Here is a 19,213-nt window from a genome sequence, read left to right as displayed (position 1 = left end):
CTTGGAGACAGCCTCCCTGCTCTCCTCCAGTTCAGACAGAGAGACGCTCAGAGCATCTGAGCTCTGCGTCTGGTCCAACAGAGGTGCAAGGCGCATGCTGGACACGATACGTGAGGATTAGGTCTTCCTCCCATGGGGGGAGCACCTGCAAGTTCCCCTCCTGATCCCTGAAGGTAGTGGTGGGGTCCGGGCACATGGCCAGGCTGGAGACTTGCCCCCAGGCATTTGCTGGACACACCCTGGGGTTGAGCGCCATCGGGAGATCCGTATTCATCGTGAAGAGGACGGCGGGGTCATCAGATGAGCTCGACGGGGCCTTTACCCAGGCCCACCAGGACCACTTAATGCACCAGGGTGCTGGGTGAACGGGGGATTAGCCCCCCTGCCGTGCCCCTTAGGAATCGCTGGTCGGGTCGTGCTGTCCAAGACACTTACCTGAGGGGACAGCGAGACTTCTGTGAAGTCTCTCCCAGCTTCTGTGAATCTTCCCAGCAGGAAGACAAGGAGGTTCCAGAGGTCTGGTCACAGGTGCCAGGCTGTGCAACCTTTGTAAAGGCACGGGGTGACAGGGCCAGGCTGAAGGGCAGGATCTTGTACTGGTATGCGAGACGGTCTGACGCGAGAAAACTGAGGCATGCAGTGTGTGCCCTTCGGGTCGATAACCATGAACCAACCCTGGTGTCGGGCAAACTCGAGGGTGCGCTTCCGCGATCGCCGCAGATAAGGCGCAGCCCCACACCTAAATTGGGACGACGAAGTAGGGGTGTAACCCCTGGGACATCTCGGCAAGAGGGGTGGGCTCGATTCCCCCCTTCTCCAGAACAGTGGTAACCTCAGCCCGAAGCACAGGAACATTCTCGCCTCCGACTGAGGTAAGAGAATGTCACGAAACTTGTGCGTGGTACCTGGCTGTGACCAGGCCCCCAGACAGTGTGACGAGGGAACTAGCAAGGGATCTGCTTCATCGCCCCTGTGAGGGGAGGTTCTGTGGAGAGCAGTACAGCTGTCTCGTCAGGGCGGGACCCTGAGGAGACCAGCGGGTCTGCTTACTTACCTGCCTTAAGTTCTCGCTGCTGAACACACCATCAAATAGAGAGTGCGGAGGGCTGCGGAAATGGCATGGGCACCCATAGAGAAAGGATGTCTCCTTGAGACAAGAACGGGCGCCAGGCCCCAGAAGAGCTTGAGGTGGGACGTGGTCAGGACCGTCCCAGTGCGGCTCGACAACGATTGATATTGCTGGAGCGGTGCCCGATGTCCTGAGTCTCCCCAGGTGGTCCCTGTCAGACCACTTCCTGGAGGGCTGCTGACCTTATGTATGGGGTGGGGACTGGCATGCCGTCCCATTCGCCAAGTTCATTGGCCTATTCAAAAGTATAATCAGAGATGATTGGTTCTCAAGTCAAACCCGACGTTGTGTCGAGACTGACAGAAAGGAAACTACCCTTTCTAAGACGTTAATCAGATGTTTTCACACAGCAGATGCATTCCAGCGTATTATAGCAGCGTGCTATACTATAATTCCACCTATTATAGTACCTGTGCTGTGTAGTGAACAAATGTCACGATAAAATGTAGACCTTAAATGCATTGTAAGTCGCTTATACAAAGCATCTACCAATCCTAAATTTTGTGAATTGAATATTGGGAAAAAATAATATAAGGGACCATGTATAAAGTTTACACATTAGTTATAAAAGAACCCACATTTTGTTAGTGACACTCAAACATCATTTGACAGTACATGTTCTCCTATTTTTGGTCTGTTTTTGTCAAACAGTCTTGCTATAAATGCGCTTTAATGCATGTTTGACAGAATTTCTATCAAAGCTCTTTCATCTCTGTCATGTGGTTTATTTTCTTCTGTATTCGATATGTAGAGATCAGCAGGTGGCCGGCAATGCTATGAATAAAGCTTATCAGTTTCAGAGAAACCTGTTATGGCACATATGCAAAATAAGTTCTTCCACTAAACTCTTTATGATTGCTACATTAAAAACAAGAATATATATATTTTATATTAAGAATTTCATCTATTGTGATCTATTCACAGTAAAACATCTGTTGGTATTTTAATCTCTAAAGACAATAAGATAAAAAAAAATCATAGCAGCAACAAACGATCTGAGCAAAAATGACAACAAATCCATTATATATAATTGTGTTTTCTGTAATCTGTATTGTCATATACAATGCATTGTATATGCAGTGAAGGACAGTGTGCAATCAGACATTCTATTATTGCAAAATAAACACAGATAAGGCAGTCCTAAGCCCTACGGGAATTACACCTATACTTATACAGTAATACCAAAAAAATTCTCTGTAGTAATGCTATCACTGTAATGTGAGAAGCAATGGTATAAAGAGTTTGGGGGACATTGCACACATATGGCCGAGAAATGTAACAGTCAGCATTAAGCATTAAAAAAAGTATTGAAATAAGGTGACCCAGAATGTGTTGTGCCTTATATTTGGCATGCAATTGGTTTTCAGATAAATATGTCTATCAACAAGAATAATTGTCTTATGTCCCAGAATCTTTTGTATTCAGTTTTTGTGTGGTTCTCTGCTCAGGAGAAAAAGCAAACAGGACGGCAGGTCAAAAAATGGTGGCGAAATGTAGTTCATCTCAGGTTCTGTTGCCTTTAAAGGTTGTTCATCTGGAGAAGGAAGATGAGATACAGAAGATTCCTCTTCAGCCACCATACTATGACATGGCAAAGTCTGAGACCACCGCGTTCACCGATAAGCCGGTGAGTAGCGCTGCTAAACTCATTGCTGTTTGTGTTTCTCTTGCTTTGGTGGAATCAGTGAAAGTAGGCTTCAGGAGTCCAGTTTCTAGGGAGCATCTTACGCATGTTGTAGAAGATGAATTGCCTTCAGAAAGGAGTTTACATTAAAGGAGGAACCCAGCGGGACTTATTTTCTGCCTTGTATTGTGTCAGCTGAGAACAGATGACAAGTTTAGCAGGGGCCTGTTATGCAGCTGACTCTGCAAAAGGTTTGGGGTTGCTCACACGTCGAGGGATTCCATAAAGTAACAGACGTATCAGATTTGCATTCTGGCTACGTTCCAAAACCTAGAATGCTTAGCTGTGTGCCTTCATAGAAAGTTGTATTCTCAAAGCAGCATTCTCACTGAAATGCAAATGACACTGTCTTACATACTAGAAACAAATAGTATTCCTCAAACAAATGAAATAGAAGGCTTGACTCAAAGAAATGTTCAATATTAGCATATCGCTAAGCTAACAATGTGATACTTTAATAAGCATATGTGTTTGTTTAATTTGTAACTGTATTTTGCATAGGGTCTACACTTTGCTTTGCAATGCTGTCTTTGTCCCAAATTATTCATGCAATAATAGGTACACATATATGAATCATTAGGGGCTACACGTAGGTCGTACGCCATGTTGGAACAGTCAAAGCTGGTCAAAAAACTTAAAAGAAAGTTGACAGCAGAAAATGTGCTTCATGCATTTATTTACAATAGCACATCCACAGCAAGTCAAATAGGAAACACTTGGTGAAATATAATCTCACTGCTCCTTTACACTGAGCTTGTTGGTCCTTTCTGTGAGATTTTCTCTCTACCCATCACTCCACACCTCTCATTCTCTCCTGTATAATGGACCTCTACAGTAGAGGCCTAATTTAGACACCAGTTTCCCAGCAACCCCTGGGTGGATAGATTGAATGGCACTACATTATACTGCATTGTCTTTTTATTCAATTGAAAGCCTTGTTATCCTGGATGTGTTTGTTTCTCCATAAATTGGTGCTGCATGCTTCTTGAACAGTCACAACCCTCCTACTATAGGCTTGTTGTTTGTCAGCTTTATACGTTTTTATAATTTTTTATTATGATTGTAGACGTCAAGTTTGTCAGGTTTGCATTTGACAGCATGACACAGCTGTGGAACGATCTGAGTGTTATTCCTGTAAACACGGCAAAGCACTAAGAGAGTGTTGGAAAGGTGTGGCTTGATGTGTTCAGTTGTGGTTTGGGAATTCCTAATACAAGTCTGTCATTTTGTTCCTACAAAGGTGGAACGATGCAATGTGACGCACACAGAAATAGTCACACACAAATCAGCTTCTGTATCTGACACAACTCATGTAAAAATATTGAAATACTCATGTTATTATTTTTATAAAATATTTAATGATTTTTTTTGTGCTGTCAAAACGATTAATCCCGATCAATTGATTCCAAAAGAAATGTTTGTGTTTAAACAATATATTTGTGGGCGGAATGTATATTTATATGGACTGTATATATAAATACTGTATATTTAAGAAATTTGAGTTTCATTCGTACTTGACATAAATTATATGAAAATGCATTTATTTTTTATTTCAAAATGTGTCTTATATGTACATAATAACAGTTTGTGTTTACATAATGTCTGTGTATTTTGAATTTACATTTTGAATTTATAAAAATGTAAACATACATGCACATATGTGAGAAAAATATAAAAATGAATAAACGTTTATATATATAATTACATATATTGGTAAATGTATATAAATGCATGTAAATGTTTCCTAAATATGTGTACATGTATGTGTATATTTATAAATACAAAATGAATATGCAAAGTACACATACTGTACATACAGTATGTCATATAAACACAAGCTTTTATTCTGTACGTGATTAATAATCTCTGTGTGTGCGCACATTTATATATGCATATATAGATATAGACACCATATAATGTATATTTCTTAAACATGTCACAATTAATCGATTTGACGGCACTTTTTTACATTTAGAAATGCCCTTCAGAAGCTAAATAAAACATTTAGATGTCTCTCAACCTACCTCAGTGTGATAAAAATAGACAACATCATGAAGTCACTGTTGGAGATGAAGATAATGTTCAGAATATGCTAAAAAAAGTAAGGACGGTGAAGATATGGAAGTTTAAGGGTTTAGGCCAAACCAGGGACTCATGACCAGCTGTCACATAACAAACAGATGTTTGTTTGTTCATGTAAAATGGCAAACCATTAAGAATCAAGGGCATGTAAACTTCGAGCATTTTGTAGATTCAGGAATTTTTTGTGTTACGGATCTGTATATATTTCGGATAGTCACAATATAAAAACAAAACTATTTGAAAATTCTAAAAAGGGTGTTTAAAGTTCTGAACAGAACGATAGACTCAAGGAAAACCCCCAAGTGTTCACATACTGTGATGTTTCAATGAGGTGTTGTGCATTACCCATTGAGACGTGCAGCGTGAATGCAGTGCACTTAATCTCCAGCTGTACTGTGCTTTTATAGTGGACTGTGGTATAGAACACCAGGACACTTTTGCTGCAGTGTCGCTACTGTACAGTCATGCTAACACACACACGTTCTGTCACATGACTGTACTAACACAGGCTTTATATAACAGTGCGTGTCTCGGAGGTGGATTTGTTCTAGATAACACAAAACTCTCAACCACTGATTCTTTGCTCAACATTTTACAATAATGGATTAGCATACATTTATATGGGACCGCATTTTGGTATGATTTCAATATTACATAATTCACAGCGCTCATAAATAAAGTGTTTGCATAGTTCAATATGTGCATGAGGGCTCTATGTGTATCCGCAGCGGCACCTGGGTATGTATTGATCACCTCAGAGAATGAAAAACGACATAACATTGTGACACTTTATGCGATGAAAAACGTACGTTTATCAAAGTGGCAAAGACGGTGCTTAAGTTCTTAGTGTTCTTGCTAATGAAAAGAGCCGGAGACTAATGAAGCAGCTTTTCCGAGACAGAACACGAGCTCCCAGTGGGGAAAGACCCCCCCCCCTCATCCTCCCAATGGCTGATGTGACTGTAATTAGCTTGACTAGCATGTCTATTGTGTTCACTGGAATTTGCTTCAATGGTGGAAAAGGGCAGAAACATCACTGGATTGCTGAAGTGATTGGTTTGCGACCATTTCATGTGGAGGCTCAAGTAATCAATGTCGGATTCCTTAGACTTTCATCCATCTCAATTGCCGTCCTTGGCTCTACAGTAAAACTGAGGTAATGCTTCCTGTGTGTTGTCAGAGACCGTGGCCGCATTGCAACTGCGCGTTGGATGACTTTTTAAACGATTTCTTTTCCTTTTCTAAATTTGATCATTTTAGTCTAATGTTTGGCTGACAATCTTGTATCAGCCATAAAAGTTGTGAACTTAATAATAATAAAAGCTGCATTCTTGTTAAGATAACATAAAATGAATATAGTAGACTGTAGCATACTTTTCTTTTTTAAATCTTAGATTTGCTTTGTGTAGGATGTTCAAGGTCCTTCCGGACCATTTTACGTGTTCGTATTGTTTTTCATATTTTTTCTTACAATGTTCACAGGTCTAATGGACCCAAAGCAAAATTCAGTTTATAAATCAATACACCCATGAATGTTTCTGTAAAAATACGTTACAGATGGTTACTTCATCCCAGTTTCAAGCAACATAGACAGCATATTGACCACATGCTGTAAACAATGCTGGTCAGTCATAATGTCTTATTTCAGTTTTTTAACACAACACAAATATTTAAACACAAAATACAACCAACTTAACATTTATAACTGATTCAAAATGTTAAACAAATATATTTAGGATTTTATTATTTATGTCAGATTTTGATCAGTAAAAAAGATACCGGAAGTTCAACACTGTTTATTTCTTGCGAAGTGGTCTATATATATAATATTGTTTTGTCATCTACCTCTGATAAATCACATTTATGGCTGGACAAAAACATATCTTGAATAAATATCAATTAGGGCTGTGTGATATTGAGAAAAATGTGATATGCGATAGTATGCTAAATAATGCGATATTGAATACGATATTTCATTTTCTAAAATCGATTTAAATTGTATTAAAATGTATTAAATATATTTCACCTTATTTTAGGAAAAAGAAAGCATCACCACAACTTCAGGAAGTGAACTGCCATGTTTTACTGTTGCATAAAACAAATCTGACATTTTGTAAACAAACAAAAATACATAAAACAACCCAACTAGTCCACATCGATCTAAAACTTTGATCATACAGAACTTTTCCAAGGATTTAAATTTAAATTGCGATCATTTATCGCAAACCATCGCCACATTCATATTGCGATATGCACATGTGCGGTATTTCGATACATTCTATATATTGCACAGCCTTAATATAAATAATAGGTGAAGGCAGATATTTTTCAAATCGTTGGCAAAAATAACAACTAAACAGCATATGTCCTATCAATAATCAAACCTGATATGAACTGTACCATAACTTGGGTTTGCTAAGCTAAAATTGCGCTAAAATCACCTTCGTTGAGATCGCTTTATCTACTCTGCATGCGCACAGGCTGGCAACCGTCTCACAAGAGCCCTCTCCCATAGAATCATCAGTCAATACTGAATCACCATTGGCTCGTTTCAGTGGAAGTCAGGACTTCCTTCACTAGAGCGGTCATATTGAGCACTGCATTCCTACCCATTCGTTTGTAATGGCAGTGGCGCATCTTTTTAATATTAAACCTTTGATTAACCTTGGTGGAGAGCAGTCATTCTGAGAGAAAAGTAATTAAAATAAAACGGTTAGGATTAGGGTTTGGCGACAGGTTAATAAGACAAATTGCCTTACAACATGCAGAATTGCAACATGCTCAAATTGGCATATCATATGCACGCAAACATTGGCGTATCATGTGCACGCAAAATTAAACTTTGGTAAACATATCATGCAATTTTGCAACAGCGTAATATTAGACGCATTTAATGAAAATGAGCTGTAAATTAAGTATACATAGTGAACATTTTAAATTCAACTTTGAAAAAGGTTCCCACAAACTCGAAACACCACACTTTTATGCACAGATTGTGCATGGATGCACGTGTTCACATTCTTCTTTGGCAATATTTCACTTGCTAAGATTAGAGTCTCTCATTTTAATCTCCAAGTCATACAGTACAGATATCAGCCTACATTGCGTTCTTGAGTCTCTTGAACTCCAGCATTATAAAGCACACGTTGAAACACACAGTTTAAGTCGAAAGGGCTAGGAGAGTCAAACTCACCCAGAACACATTGCTCCAGGAGCGACGCACTCGCTGAAGACTCTCATTTAATATTCACATGGTACATTGCCCGCAGGAGATACCTCACACAGACTACCCTTTGCGTTACTGTCACAAATACATCAAAACCAATATCTACCATCTGTTTAAATACAACGATACCGGCTCACAAAGCTAGTGAATTACTGAAGATTACAAGCCCAGTCCTTCGCCACAGCTAGAGAGTTTGTCATTTGAATCTGAATAAAACAATTATCTGCTAGATGCTATCAGAAACCATGAGATATAAAGAGGTCTGGGACTGTCAAAGCAAAAGTGAAGATCCTGCTGCGACAGAAAATGAAGGGATGGCAGCGATAAAAGAAGATGACAGTTAATGTCCCCCGTTTGAATATAAAGTGCCGCCACAGAGAGATTATAGACATACACGAGAGTGTTCATTAGATCCTCAGCAGTGATTGGATAATGGCTGAAGTGCTGCCACATTAATGCCGTCTGTGGATGAAATTCTCTGTATTACTCAAAAACTGAGATTTCTTTCATTACCATTCAACAGTTTGTGGTCGGATAATTACACTTTATGAGATTCAAGATGTCTCATAAAATGTTATGAGCGAAATGATTTCAAAACATCACCTCACCCATTTAGTTTTTGTTCATTTATTTCATTTTTATGTTATACTATCTTTTCAGATTACGTGCAGTGACAGACTATTTGTTTTACATTGTGTTTTTATTTCATTGTGCAATATCTGATGCATGCGACACATCTTCCTCTCTGTTTTCTTGTAGCGTCTAAGAGGTCAGGTCTCATTAGGTCACATCAAGTGAACAGTCTGGTTCCTTCTATGTTCATTCGGTGGTCCCAAAAAGGGTTTTGACATTCATGATGTTTAAAACCAAATTAACGTTACTGCATTACATAATGAAATATTGAAGCATATGTTTGACTTTTTAACTTCAAGAAAAAGAACACCGGCACACTTTTCAATCAATACAAAAGAAGGTTTGAAATTATAAAAAAGTTTGTGTATTTAAAATAAAACCTGTATTTGGGGTACTTTTGAGTGAACTTTTGACTACTGTGCAATTTAAGGAACAATCTTCTGTGAACAGATCTAAAAACCCGTTGATCATTTGTTCATCCTCATATCATTCCAAACGTTTATGACTTTGTTATTTCATCAGAACACAAAAGAAGATAAGGAACACGTAACCAAACAACATTAGGTCCACAAGGACCCATCTTAGCGCCTATTTTGTTTTCTACTTTGATAAATGACATAGACTTTGATTAGAGTGGATTTAATGTGATTCAACACTCACTGTAACAGATGAAGTTTCTTTATCGTTTGAAAGCTGCTTTATGAGGCAAGAAAGAAATTAATAGAGAGTACATTTTTGTCTATAATTGACTATGGGGACGTTGTTTATATGCATGCAGCCTCTTCTGTATTGAAATGGGATATTGTCTACCATGCTGCATTACATTTTGTGTGTTGATTCACGCACTCATCGTTGCATATTATATGAATCTTTTGCATGTTCATCTTTACATTTTAGGAGAAAAGTTCATCTATACAGCATATATTTATTGCTCAGACACTTCTGGGCAAATTATCTTCTTATATTTCTAATCTTATAAACTTGTATACAAATGGTTATAGCCCCAGATCGCAATCGTATTTACGCTTAAAAGCTTCAAAATCGTCTTCACAATTTGGTAAATGTGCTTTTTCCTTCTATGCCCAATTGGGCATGGAATGATTTGCAATATGTACTTAAATTGGAGTCGTTACCATCGTTGTGCACTTTTAAATGTATTTAGTTTTCTGTTTTAAAAGATTCCATTTCCTTTTTTGTGTTGAGGGCGATTCAAAACTGAATTATTATTTTTAGAGCTCCATGTTAGGTACTAGTCACTCATTTGCATTCATTAATTTAGCAGACACCCATCCAAATCATTTTTTCAGTTGTCCAATACTGAAGATGATCATTAAAGTCTTGTATTTTCTACATTTTCAGATCAGACAGACATTTTATTTGAAAGCCCTCTTAACCAGTAAATGATGAGTGTACGGGAACGCATCAGGTCGCATTAGCGTTCACCCGATGCAGTGTGTTTACACTTCTGACCATTATCTGAATCTCTGCCAAGACACCTGCGTGAACTTGAGGGGAACTGCCTTGATACATTACCAAAAAAATCACCTTGAGACCGGTCGCTTAAAGGTCATTGTAAAAATAGCTCAACAAAGTGAAGTTAGTTCTGATGAAAGGTCTGTGTTTGCATATGCCACCTGGTTTGATATTTGATTATATAATGCAGTGACATTCAGACGTTCTTAAGTCTTGGGGGCACTGTATGCCATCCTGCACATGCACATCGCTCACTGTCATTCGTTTAACCTTGATGGGCTGTGTTTCAGTCCCTCCCTCTTCCTGTAAACAGGCTCATGTTGGTTGTTGGTGTTTGATTGATTTATCTGTTACACAGTAGGCCATCTGTACGCATATAAAGACATGACCGTGTGTGCATTCTGTGTTATCATTATCATGTTTGGTAAAGTCTGTCCATTCATCTCATGTCTGCTCTTCTATGACACTTCACTGGAGGAGTCGCGTCATATTGCCTGCGCTACACGATAAACAGCTGTGGAGACAGAAGGCTGTTAAAATCACCAAGCTGTTACCAACAGGGAAACCAAATCAAAGTACATTTAGCACACAGATTAAATATTTACTAGGACTATTAAACATTTAATGGTATCCAGAATATAAGTTTGTGTTTACACAATACACTGTATGTCTGTGTACTGTGCATGTTCATTTTGTATTTGTAAACACACTCTAAAAATATAACGGTGATTTAATTTTTCTACATATATATAATAATCGAATATTTAAATTGTGTAAATGTAAGTAAACTAAAAGTTAATCTGAGTAACTCAAATATTAATATTAGAATTTACAACAAATATTAAGTGTATATTAAAAATATAATTTGTTTATTGAATCCTTTTTTTAAAGAATATATGTATATTTCAGTTAACTTTAAAATAGCTGTTGGATTTTTTATAATTTTTTGTCACAAAAAAAATCTGTTCAATGATTCAAAAGATTTTATTATATTATAGCTGTTAATCCTTTGTGATAAGCCACATGAATTATTTTTTAGAGTGCAGACACGTGCATGTAAGGTAAAGTACTGCATAGAAAATTAATACATTTATAATTAAACTTCAATTATTGGTAAATATAAATAAATACATATATTTCCTGAATGTATATTTATATATATACACATGTATATTTATGATTTTCAGTTAATGAATAAAAAAATGATATGCACACATAGACATACATTATGTAAACATAAACTTTAATTCTGGATGCGATAAATCACAATCGTTTGACAGCCCTAATTACAATGTCATTTTGAGCAATGAAATACACAATATTTTGGTTTCACTGTCCAGGCTATATCAATAGAAATAAAATATTACAAAGAAAAACTTTAGAACCTCTAAAAACTAAAATGATTGAAAATCGTTTTAGTTTCTGTAACGTTTTTTTTTTTATCTATTATTCATACGTTGTAGTCTTTTTTAATACATATTTAAATGTCAATGAGGTACATTCCCCAGATTTCTTTACCCCTTTTTTTAGCAAGTGTTCGCAGGTCTAGTGGACCAATACAGCCATAAAAATACAAGTAAAACAACGTAGGGAAAAAAATATGGGTAGGTTTAAAACGCTTTTTTTTTGTTGCACAAAAAAAATTGATTGACAGCACAAAATAAATATAGATAATATATTTAAACTACATTTTTATTTAAAAATGTTTTTTTTATTATTGTTAAATAGGTTTTGTTTTGGTTGTGAGATTTACTCATACAAAATGAAAAATATAGTAGTAACAACCAGCCTAAGAAACAAAGATATTATGACTTAGGTTTCTCAGTGAAGTTCTTTTTTCATTTCATCTTTAAGTCAGTGCTCTCTGATTGGAGTGACAGCTCCACCCCATCGTTCTGTTCTCCTCTCTCTCTCTCTCTCTCTCTCTCTCTCTCTCTCTCTCTCTCTCTCTCTCTCTCTCTCTCTCTCTCTCTCTCTCTCTCTCTCTCTCTCTCTCTCGGAGCTTCACTCCTCACACATCCTCTTCACCTCTCTTATCTCCAGAACTCTGGTCACAAGGACTGTGATGTCCAGTATGCGGAACTGGATACTGCAGCTTTGGCTTCCAATCCCAGCCCACGAAGCTCTGTCCACACTGCCGGGGACCTTGTCGAGTACGCAACCATCCAGCCTATCTCACACTAACGCATGCCATTGTAGGCCTTTACCCTATGAAGGTACACAGACTGTTGCACTCCTCTGTTTCTTTCCTCTGTTATTATTTTTCTTCATATCGTTAACCCCTCACTCTCTGTCACTGAGCACTGAATTCCCCGTGTGTCTCCTATTTGTGTCTACTTTTCTGTTTTTTGTTTGTTTTGGGTTGCTTTTATTGCACTAACAATTGTTATGTTTTCCAAAGCGTCACTCTAACTGAAAAATAAAGACATTTTGATCATTATATTAATTATTCTGACGGCAGTTTACAGTGTTCATGCAATGGAAGTCAGTGCAGTCAGCTTGTTTGGTTGTATGGTGACGCACGTTCTTCAAAATTTCTTCTTTTGAGTTCTTCAGAAGAAAGAAAGTCAGATTTCAATTTTTGGGTCATCTGCCTCATTAAACCCCAATGTGTGCATGCTATTGCTATTGCAGTATTTGAGGTCGGAAAAAATACAGAGCATCTTTTCTGTTAGCTTGACCTGTATCTACAGTTTTCAATTTCTGCAAATAAATTCAGAATGGGAAAAATATCAGAATTTGAAATTTGGCAGAAAAAATATAATTTTACCTAAACACACATACCTATAAAAAGTAAATTTTTAAATTAGAAAAACATGACTTCCTGATACACAAAACTGACTTGGGCAAAAACATGGGAACGCAGTAGGTTTTCAAATTGAAGGTTATCCTAATAGACACAAGCTGTTTTTTTCCCCCGAATTGCACTGTGACAAGTGTCCCTGTGCTTCTGGCTTCTGTAAATGTCTAGTTTTGTTGTATGTAGTGCACATGGCTTGATTCAAGCACTGTCTAAGGACTGTATTTTTACAGCTGGCGTTGATTTCAATGCTGCACATGATGCTTTATATATTATTCAGAGACTTGATTAGGCGAAGAAACTCATGTTTAGTGTGGATTGGTGAGAGATGTAATAGTAGACATGTGATTGATTGTGAATGTTATTGCCGTATGTTAAGCAGATGCTTTCAATGTGACCCAATACAGAAGCTCTATAATTAGAACTAATGAGCTGCCATGATCATGACATGATAACATGTTGGTCTGATGCAGGCCTGTCCGTTGGCTACTCCGCTTTTTGACCCCATAATTCAGAGAAGGATGCTTGGCTGTTTACTCCTATGACTAAAATGTAATTTTTTCATTGATTTCATTTTGCTGGGACACTGTATGTGCAAGCAAGCATCATGTATATATTGCGTTTAAATCACACATTCACTGTGCTTATGCAGATGCGCAGCCGGGCACTGGCACGTTTACAGAGCGGATGATGCGCATAATTCATACTGATAGTTATTGCATAAATAGTTATTCCATTTTTTAATGTATAAAATATGTTCCACCTTTGAGACTAGGTCTATACAACAGTAATCGGGCATTTCAGGAGCAGATGGTTTAAATAGAATATGGGAGGCATTTAAATTTTTTTTTATCAACATCAATACATTAACACAATATCATGGGTAATATACACAATTACGAATTTGGCCATAACCGTGCAGCCCTACAATAAGGTTTTATAGTAAGTGTAATTACTCTTTTATAAGATCATTTACAGTTTTTCTCGATTGCTAAGACACATTTCTTGAAAGCTGCTCCCCTTTTCTCTAAACTGTGAACACAAAACCCAATTTTCAAGCTACATTCACAAAACCTCAGACTCTTCTTGCAAACCTAATTTTCACCTCAAAACAGTTCAATCTGTGCTCAAAACTGAACTGTGTTGTCAAATCGTGCCCCGAGTCAATCAAATTTAAAAACACTACGGAACAGTCACTAAACACTACGTAGAAACATAGAAAACACAATGCTCAGGACATGAAGCTGGAGAAATAAATGTTTATTGTTCATGAATGTTGCAAAACAAAAAAAACCTGTGCATTTAGCACTTACACGTAGCACAGAAATTGTATGCGTTCGCCACTTGTGTACAGTAAGCCCATGTAAATATAAAGTACACAAATATACAAATAAGTGCATTACTCAGCCACAGCATCATGTCTCCGTACTGGGTCAGGCCACAGGACTTCATCCACATCACAGGCCACATTTTGTCTGGCCAGGCAACGGGGAAAAAAACCCTGGCATGCCGTATCCAGGCCTGGCATGCCTCCACACCTATGTCACCACAGGAAAGTCCCATGGCTTGCAGGAGATTTACCCTGGTGTAAGGTTGGTGTCACATACCTTCCAGCGCCATAAGAATAATTCTTTAATGGGCTTTAGGAAAGGGGAGTACGGTGGATAAATCCTTGGTTCATATTGAACCACTCTCTAACCTGGAGGGCTCTGTGAAAACTCACGTTGTCCCAAACAACATAGATGGGATGCTCATCCTGCTGCCCTAACAGAGCTTCTCGCATGTGATTGAGGAAAATGAGGAGCTGGTGAGTGTTGTCGGGCCCCAGGTTGGCATGATGGTGGACAACCCCCATGATTGCTGATGGCAGCACATAATGTGACATTGCCACCGCGATGCTCAGGAACACCAACAATGGCCCGATGGCCTATTAGATAACGGCCTCTCCTTCTCCTTCTGGTGAGATTAAAATCCAGCTTCATCCATGTACATGTATTCATGGGGTCTTTCCATTGCATCCAGTTGAAAAACCCTCCGTAGAAATAGATATAGTTTTGTAAGTGATACGGAAAAAGTGATTTAGGCCACTACAGTAAATCACTACTAAAGAGTAATCAACATTGAATGTGTCTGGATATATGCCAACCTGTACATACTGGAATCTTTGCTCGTTGACTCTTTCGCTCTTTTTGCGATCAAAGGGCACTCTGTATAGCTGTTTCATGCGCAGTCTGTTGCGCTTGAGGACACGATCAACAGTAGAGAGGCTGACACTGTTGATACCCTCAATTTACATGGTCCTCAATGATCTTCTGCTGAATTTCACTCAGTTTAATGGCATTGTTCTCACGGACCATATCAACAATTACGGTCTCTTTGTGTGGGGAGAACATAGCTGTCCTTCCACCCCCATGCGGCAGTCTTTCAATTCTACAAAGAGAACATGGAGTTACAAATAAAATATACATGGAATACCAGGCCTACAAACAGTTAGACCAACCCTCCATTACAATACTACAGTGCATTGGTACAGTGATGTACTGAAACATATTAACTTACAGTATACTGTGGTACAGTATATAGTATGTCATACAGTAACTGCTGTCAACATTTACATACTGTACTATAATGTCAAAAAGGTAATTACCTGTTCTCTTTAAATCTTCGGATTATGGTGGACAGAGTGAATCTACTGATGTTTCGTTCTACCCTTTGTCCAGCCTCCCCCATGCTCATCCCATGGACAATAACATGGTCAATCACAGTAGCACTGATTTAATCAGATATTACTGTCCTTTGTCTTCGCTGGCCACCTCTCAGATTTCTATCCATTGTAGGGCCTCACAAACCAGTGCTCTCTGAACTGGTTTACTGTATATGTTCCCTCACATCATTAGCCACAAGTGTGATCAATTTTGAGTTGTTGTGTTTGACTTTTGTCACCTGTGCTCACCATTATGCAGCACGGATGCATCACAATGAAAATGTGTTGGCAAGTTGTGTCTAGACAGGTGAAAAGTGCTTATGGTTTTGCCAAAAGAGTGATTGATTCAATCAGTGGGTTCAGGCAACTGAGCATTTGGTTCAGACAATAGGGTTAACAAATGGACAAATACAAATTTGTCATGATTCTGCCCCATCATGTCATGTTTCTCTTGGTCTAGTGGCAGGATGATGACAGAACCTCATGTTTAATGTGGAGAGAAAGGGTTTAACGTTGTCGTTAAACCTTTTGTTTATTTGGTTTTCCAGCTGAATTGACATGACTGAAAGGAAATGAAGAAGGAGGGTGAATCTTATTTGGCTTGCCGTATGCTCTCTCGGGTCTCGTCTCTGTTCCCTTCCTCTTGTTTCCTCATTATTGTTATAGGTTCATGCCCTACACCTGTTCCCCTCTTGATTTGGTCCCTTATTCAATGCCCTTGTGTCTTCTGTCTTGTGCTGGTTCATTGTGGTTGTCGGGTGAGTTCCTGTGTGGTGTTAGTTTAGTTAGTCTAATGTACAGCGACGTGCACATGAATTTTGAGGGGCTGTTGCTCTGACCTGAAAAAAGGGCACCCCCCCAAAAAAAAACTCACGGGCTGTAAGAAAGACTGAGAATAACAGGGTCTTTAATCAAATATATATACACAAAGAAGTAAAACACTGAAATACAGCACTCAAACACCTTAACTACTAATAATAACACAGAAAAACATGACTTGAGTCATGAAAATCCCTACATCAATATCCCTATCAATATCCTTTCAAGTCACTGAGTCACAGGTTTCTCCAAATTTACATACTAAACATGCAAGGCATCAAAGGAGAAGCTGCCTATTAGGGGCCATTTCAACAAAAATCTTCAGAACTTCTTTCTTCGCGATTCCTATGTCCTTCTCTATGGCCAGCAGCAGGACAGCCGCTCTTGACCACACTGATTTCTGAGCCTTGATTTGACCAGTTTCTGCTTTGAAAAGGAACGTTCTACCGTTGCAGTGGACACGGGTAGAGACATGTATCTTAGTTTGCTTCATGCCTACCAAAAAAATAGCCTAGGCTGCTTCTCTGCAAGCTATCTGTCTTATTATTTAGGCTTATGAAGATTTTAATTCATTTCATAAAAATTGATGATGATGATCGTTCATTCGTTATACATCACAAACCTTTTCCGACAACGTTGAGTCATCTCACCCGACAACTACGACAAACTCCTTCTACGGCCGCTCATGCTGGCTCAGCTCAGGTGCCGGTTGCGTTCAGCGCTGCAGCCACGTAAACAGAGTTTGCCCTTCCCCTACTGACTTTCATTTTCGGTGCCCGAATATGGAAGTGAATGAGGCTTTGCGGTTTTTTAAATCTAGGCCTACGTAAAATTCTGCATCCATTGTACGATTGGGTGTTTGTTTTGAATTTATTATTAAAGTCTCTGTTAACCCTTTACCTGCGGTCCTCTTTCCGTGTCTCACCCCCGTGATCGTGACACAAAATGTTTCTTTTATATTACTTAGATTATGTATATTGTGAAATAACATAGGCTGTCAAAAAAGAACAATAGCCTAATAGACTTCATAAACATGATATTTCAAGCTCACACACACTACATGTTACAAATGACCGGATAATAATTCAAGTTAGGTAATATTGGGGCAAGATCTGTTTTGCCCACCTGACACCATTCTAGCGCACCCCCCAAACTTACGCATGGATGCATAAACATTTTAAGGCCACACACTACATATTACAACACATTCTTAGGGGGTAATATTGGGGCCGGTTCTGTTTCGCCCACCTGCCATGATTGTACTCCCCACCCCAAACTTATGCATTGGAGCGCATAATCAAAAACAATAAGTTCATTGCATGCACACAAACAACAACACTGTATGTCCCATTTAGAGTGTTTTCACATTTACATAGACATGCTAAAGTTTCAAGGCCACACACTACATGTTGCCACGCATTCCAAGCTGTAGTGGATGCACATATAGTGAAAACAATTAGTTCGATGCATGCACACAAGCTACACTGTATGTCTCATTTAGAATGTTCATAGACATGCTAAGATTTGAAGGCCACACCACATGTTTCACCAGAAAGGATGATATTTTAAATAGGGTAAAATTGGGGCGGGATCTGTTCTGCCCATCTGAAACAATGTACCCCCCTCCAAACTTATGCATGGATGCACGTACATAAAAAAACAATCAGTTAGATGCATGGACACAAGCCACACTGTTTGTCCCATGTAAATTTCTTCACATTTACCTAGCCATGCTAAAATGTCAAGGCCACACACATGACCAGATAATATTCCAAGGGGAGGGGGATAATATTGGGGCCAATTCTGTTTTGCCCACCTGCTGTGATTTTACAGCCTTCCCAAACATAAGCATTGGTGCACATACTCAACAACACTTAGTTAATTGCATGCACAATTGCATGTTAATTTCCACATTTGACATATGACGGCTTAATATTGCCAGACGGTTATTATTGGGGCAGGATCTGTTTGGCCCACCTACCAACCCCTCCACTTCAAACTTATGCAGGGACGCAAAAACAATTAATATGATGCATTTGTGTAAGTCAACAGTGTTTTTTTCATCAGCAACTTGAGGGTGAGTAAATGATGACATAACTTAGAGTTTTTTGGCGAACCATCCCTTTAAGTTTGATCCCAACAGCAACCATATCGTATAAACCAGATTCTTTAGATTTCAATTTCCTACCTGAGATGGGGTGCTGTTGTAAATCGAACATCTACACTTTTAATCTTCAACATTTTCTTATTTTGCATGCTCAGGAGGTTTCAAAGAGTCCTTTCACCGTTATCTCCACTATGGAAGATAAATATAAAGGTCCAGCCGGGCCCTGCTACCATCCCAGCGTACGGGAGATTTCCCATTAGTTTAAAACCTCATCTCTTCTTCTCTTAGATAATAGCAGCTGAGAGGAAGAAAAATAAATAAATCCAATAATTCTCAGGGTAAAGTCTGAATGAGTCAGCTTTACTGTTAAAACAAGCAATTAATATCACAGCGTGGAGTTCTCTGAATGTCACCGCTGTCGAGCAGGAGTATCGTAGAACAAGAAAAATAAATGAACAAACCACTTAACAAAAGACTTTCTTTTATTTTGTAATAGGCTATAGAAACAAACAGATGTAGAGTTTTAATGAAAAAGGGCAACAACGTCGCTAAATTC

The 19,213-nt window shown here is 38.6% G+C and overlaps 1 protein-coding gene across 9 annotated transcripts in view; it reads left to right on the top strand.

Moving 5' to 3' along the window:
- nectin1b (nectin cell adhesion molecule 1b) overlaps positions 1-19,213 on the top strand; it is a 182,594-nt gene that overhangs the window by 151,637 nt on the left and 11,744 nt on the right. For 3 of the 9 annotated variants that reach the window (XR_013787243.1, XR_013787244.1, XM_079466441.1), the window contains 2 exons: positions 2,655-2,756; positions 12,271-12,443. The exons of 2 other annotated variants lie outside the window; for them this stretch is intronic. Coding sequence is in view for 3 of the 7 variants with exons in the window: in XM_079466441.1 (XP_079322567.1) it covers positions 2,655-2,756; positions 12,271-12,411 (243 nt within the window). In the remaining 4 variants the exon portion in view is untranslated. The remainder of the gene's footprint in view (positions 1-2,654; positions 2,757-12,270; positions 12,444-19,213) is intronic. 4 more of the 9 variants (XR_013787245.1, XM_079466440.1, XR_013787242.1 and 1 more) reach the window with 2 other exon arrangements.

This window comes from Barbatula barbatula, assembly GCF_947034865.1.
Source record: "Barbatula barbatula genome assembly, chromosome: 10".
Lineage (NCBI taxonomy): Eukaryota > Metazoa > Chordata > Actinopteri > Cypriniformes > Nemacheilidae > Barbatula > Barbatula barbatula.
This window is presented reverse-complemented; position numbering and strand designations above follow the sequence as displayed.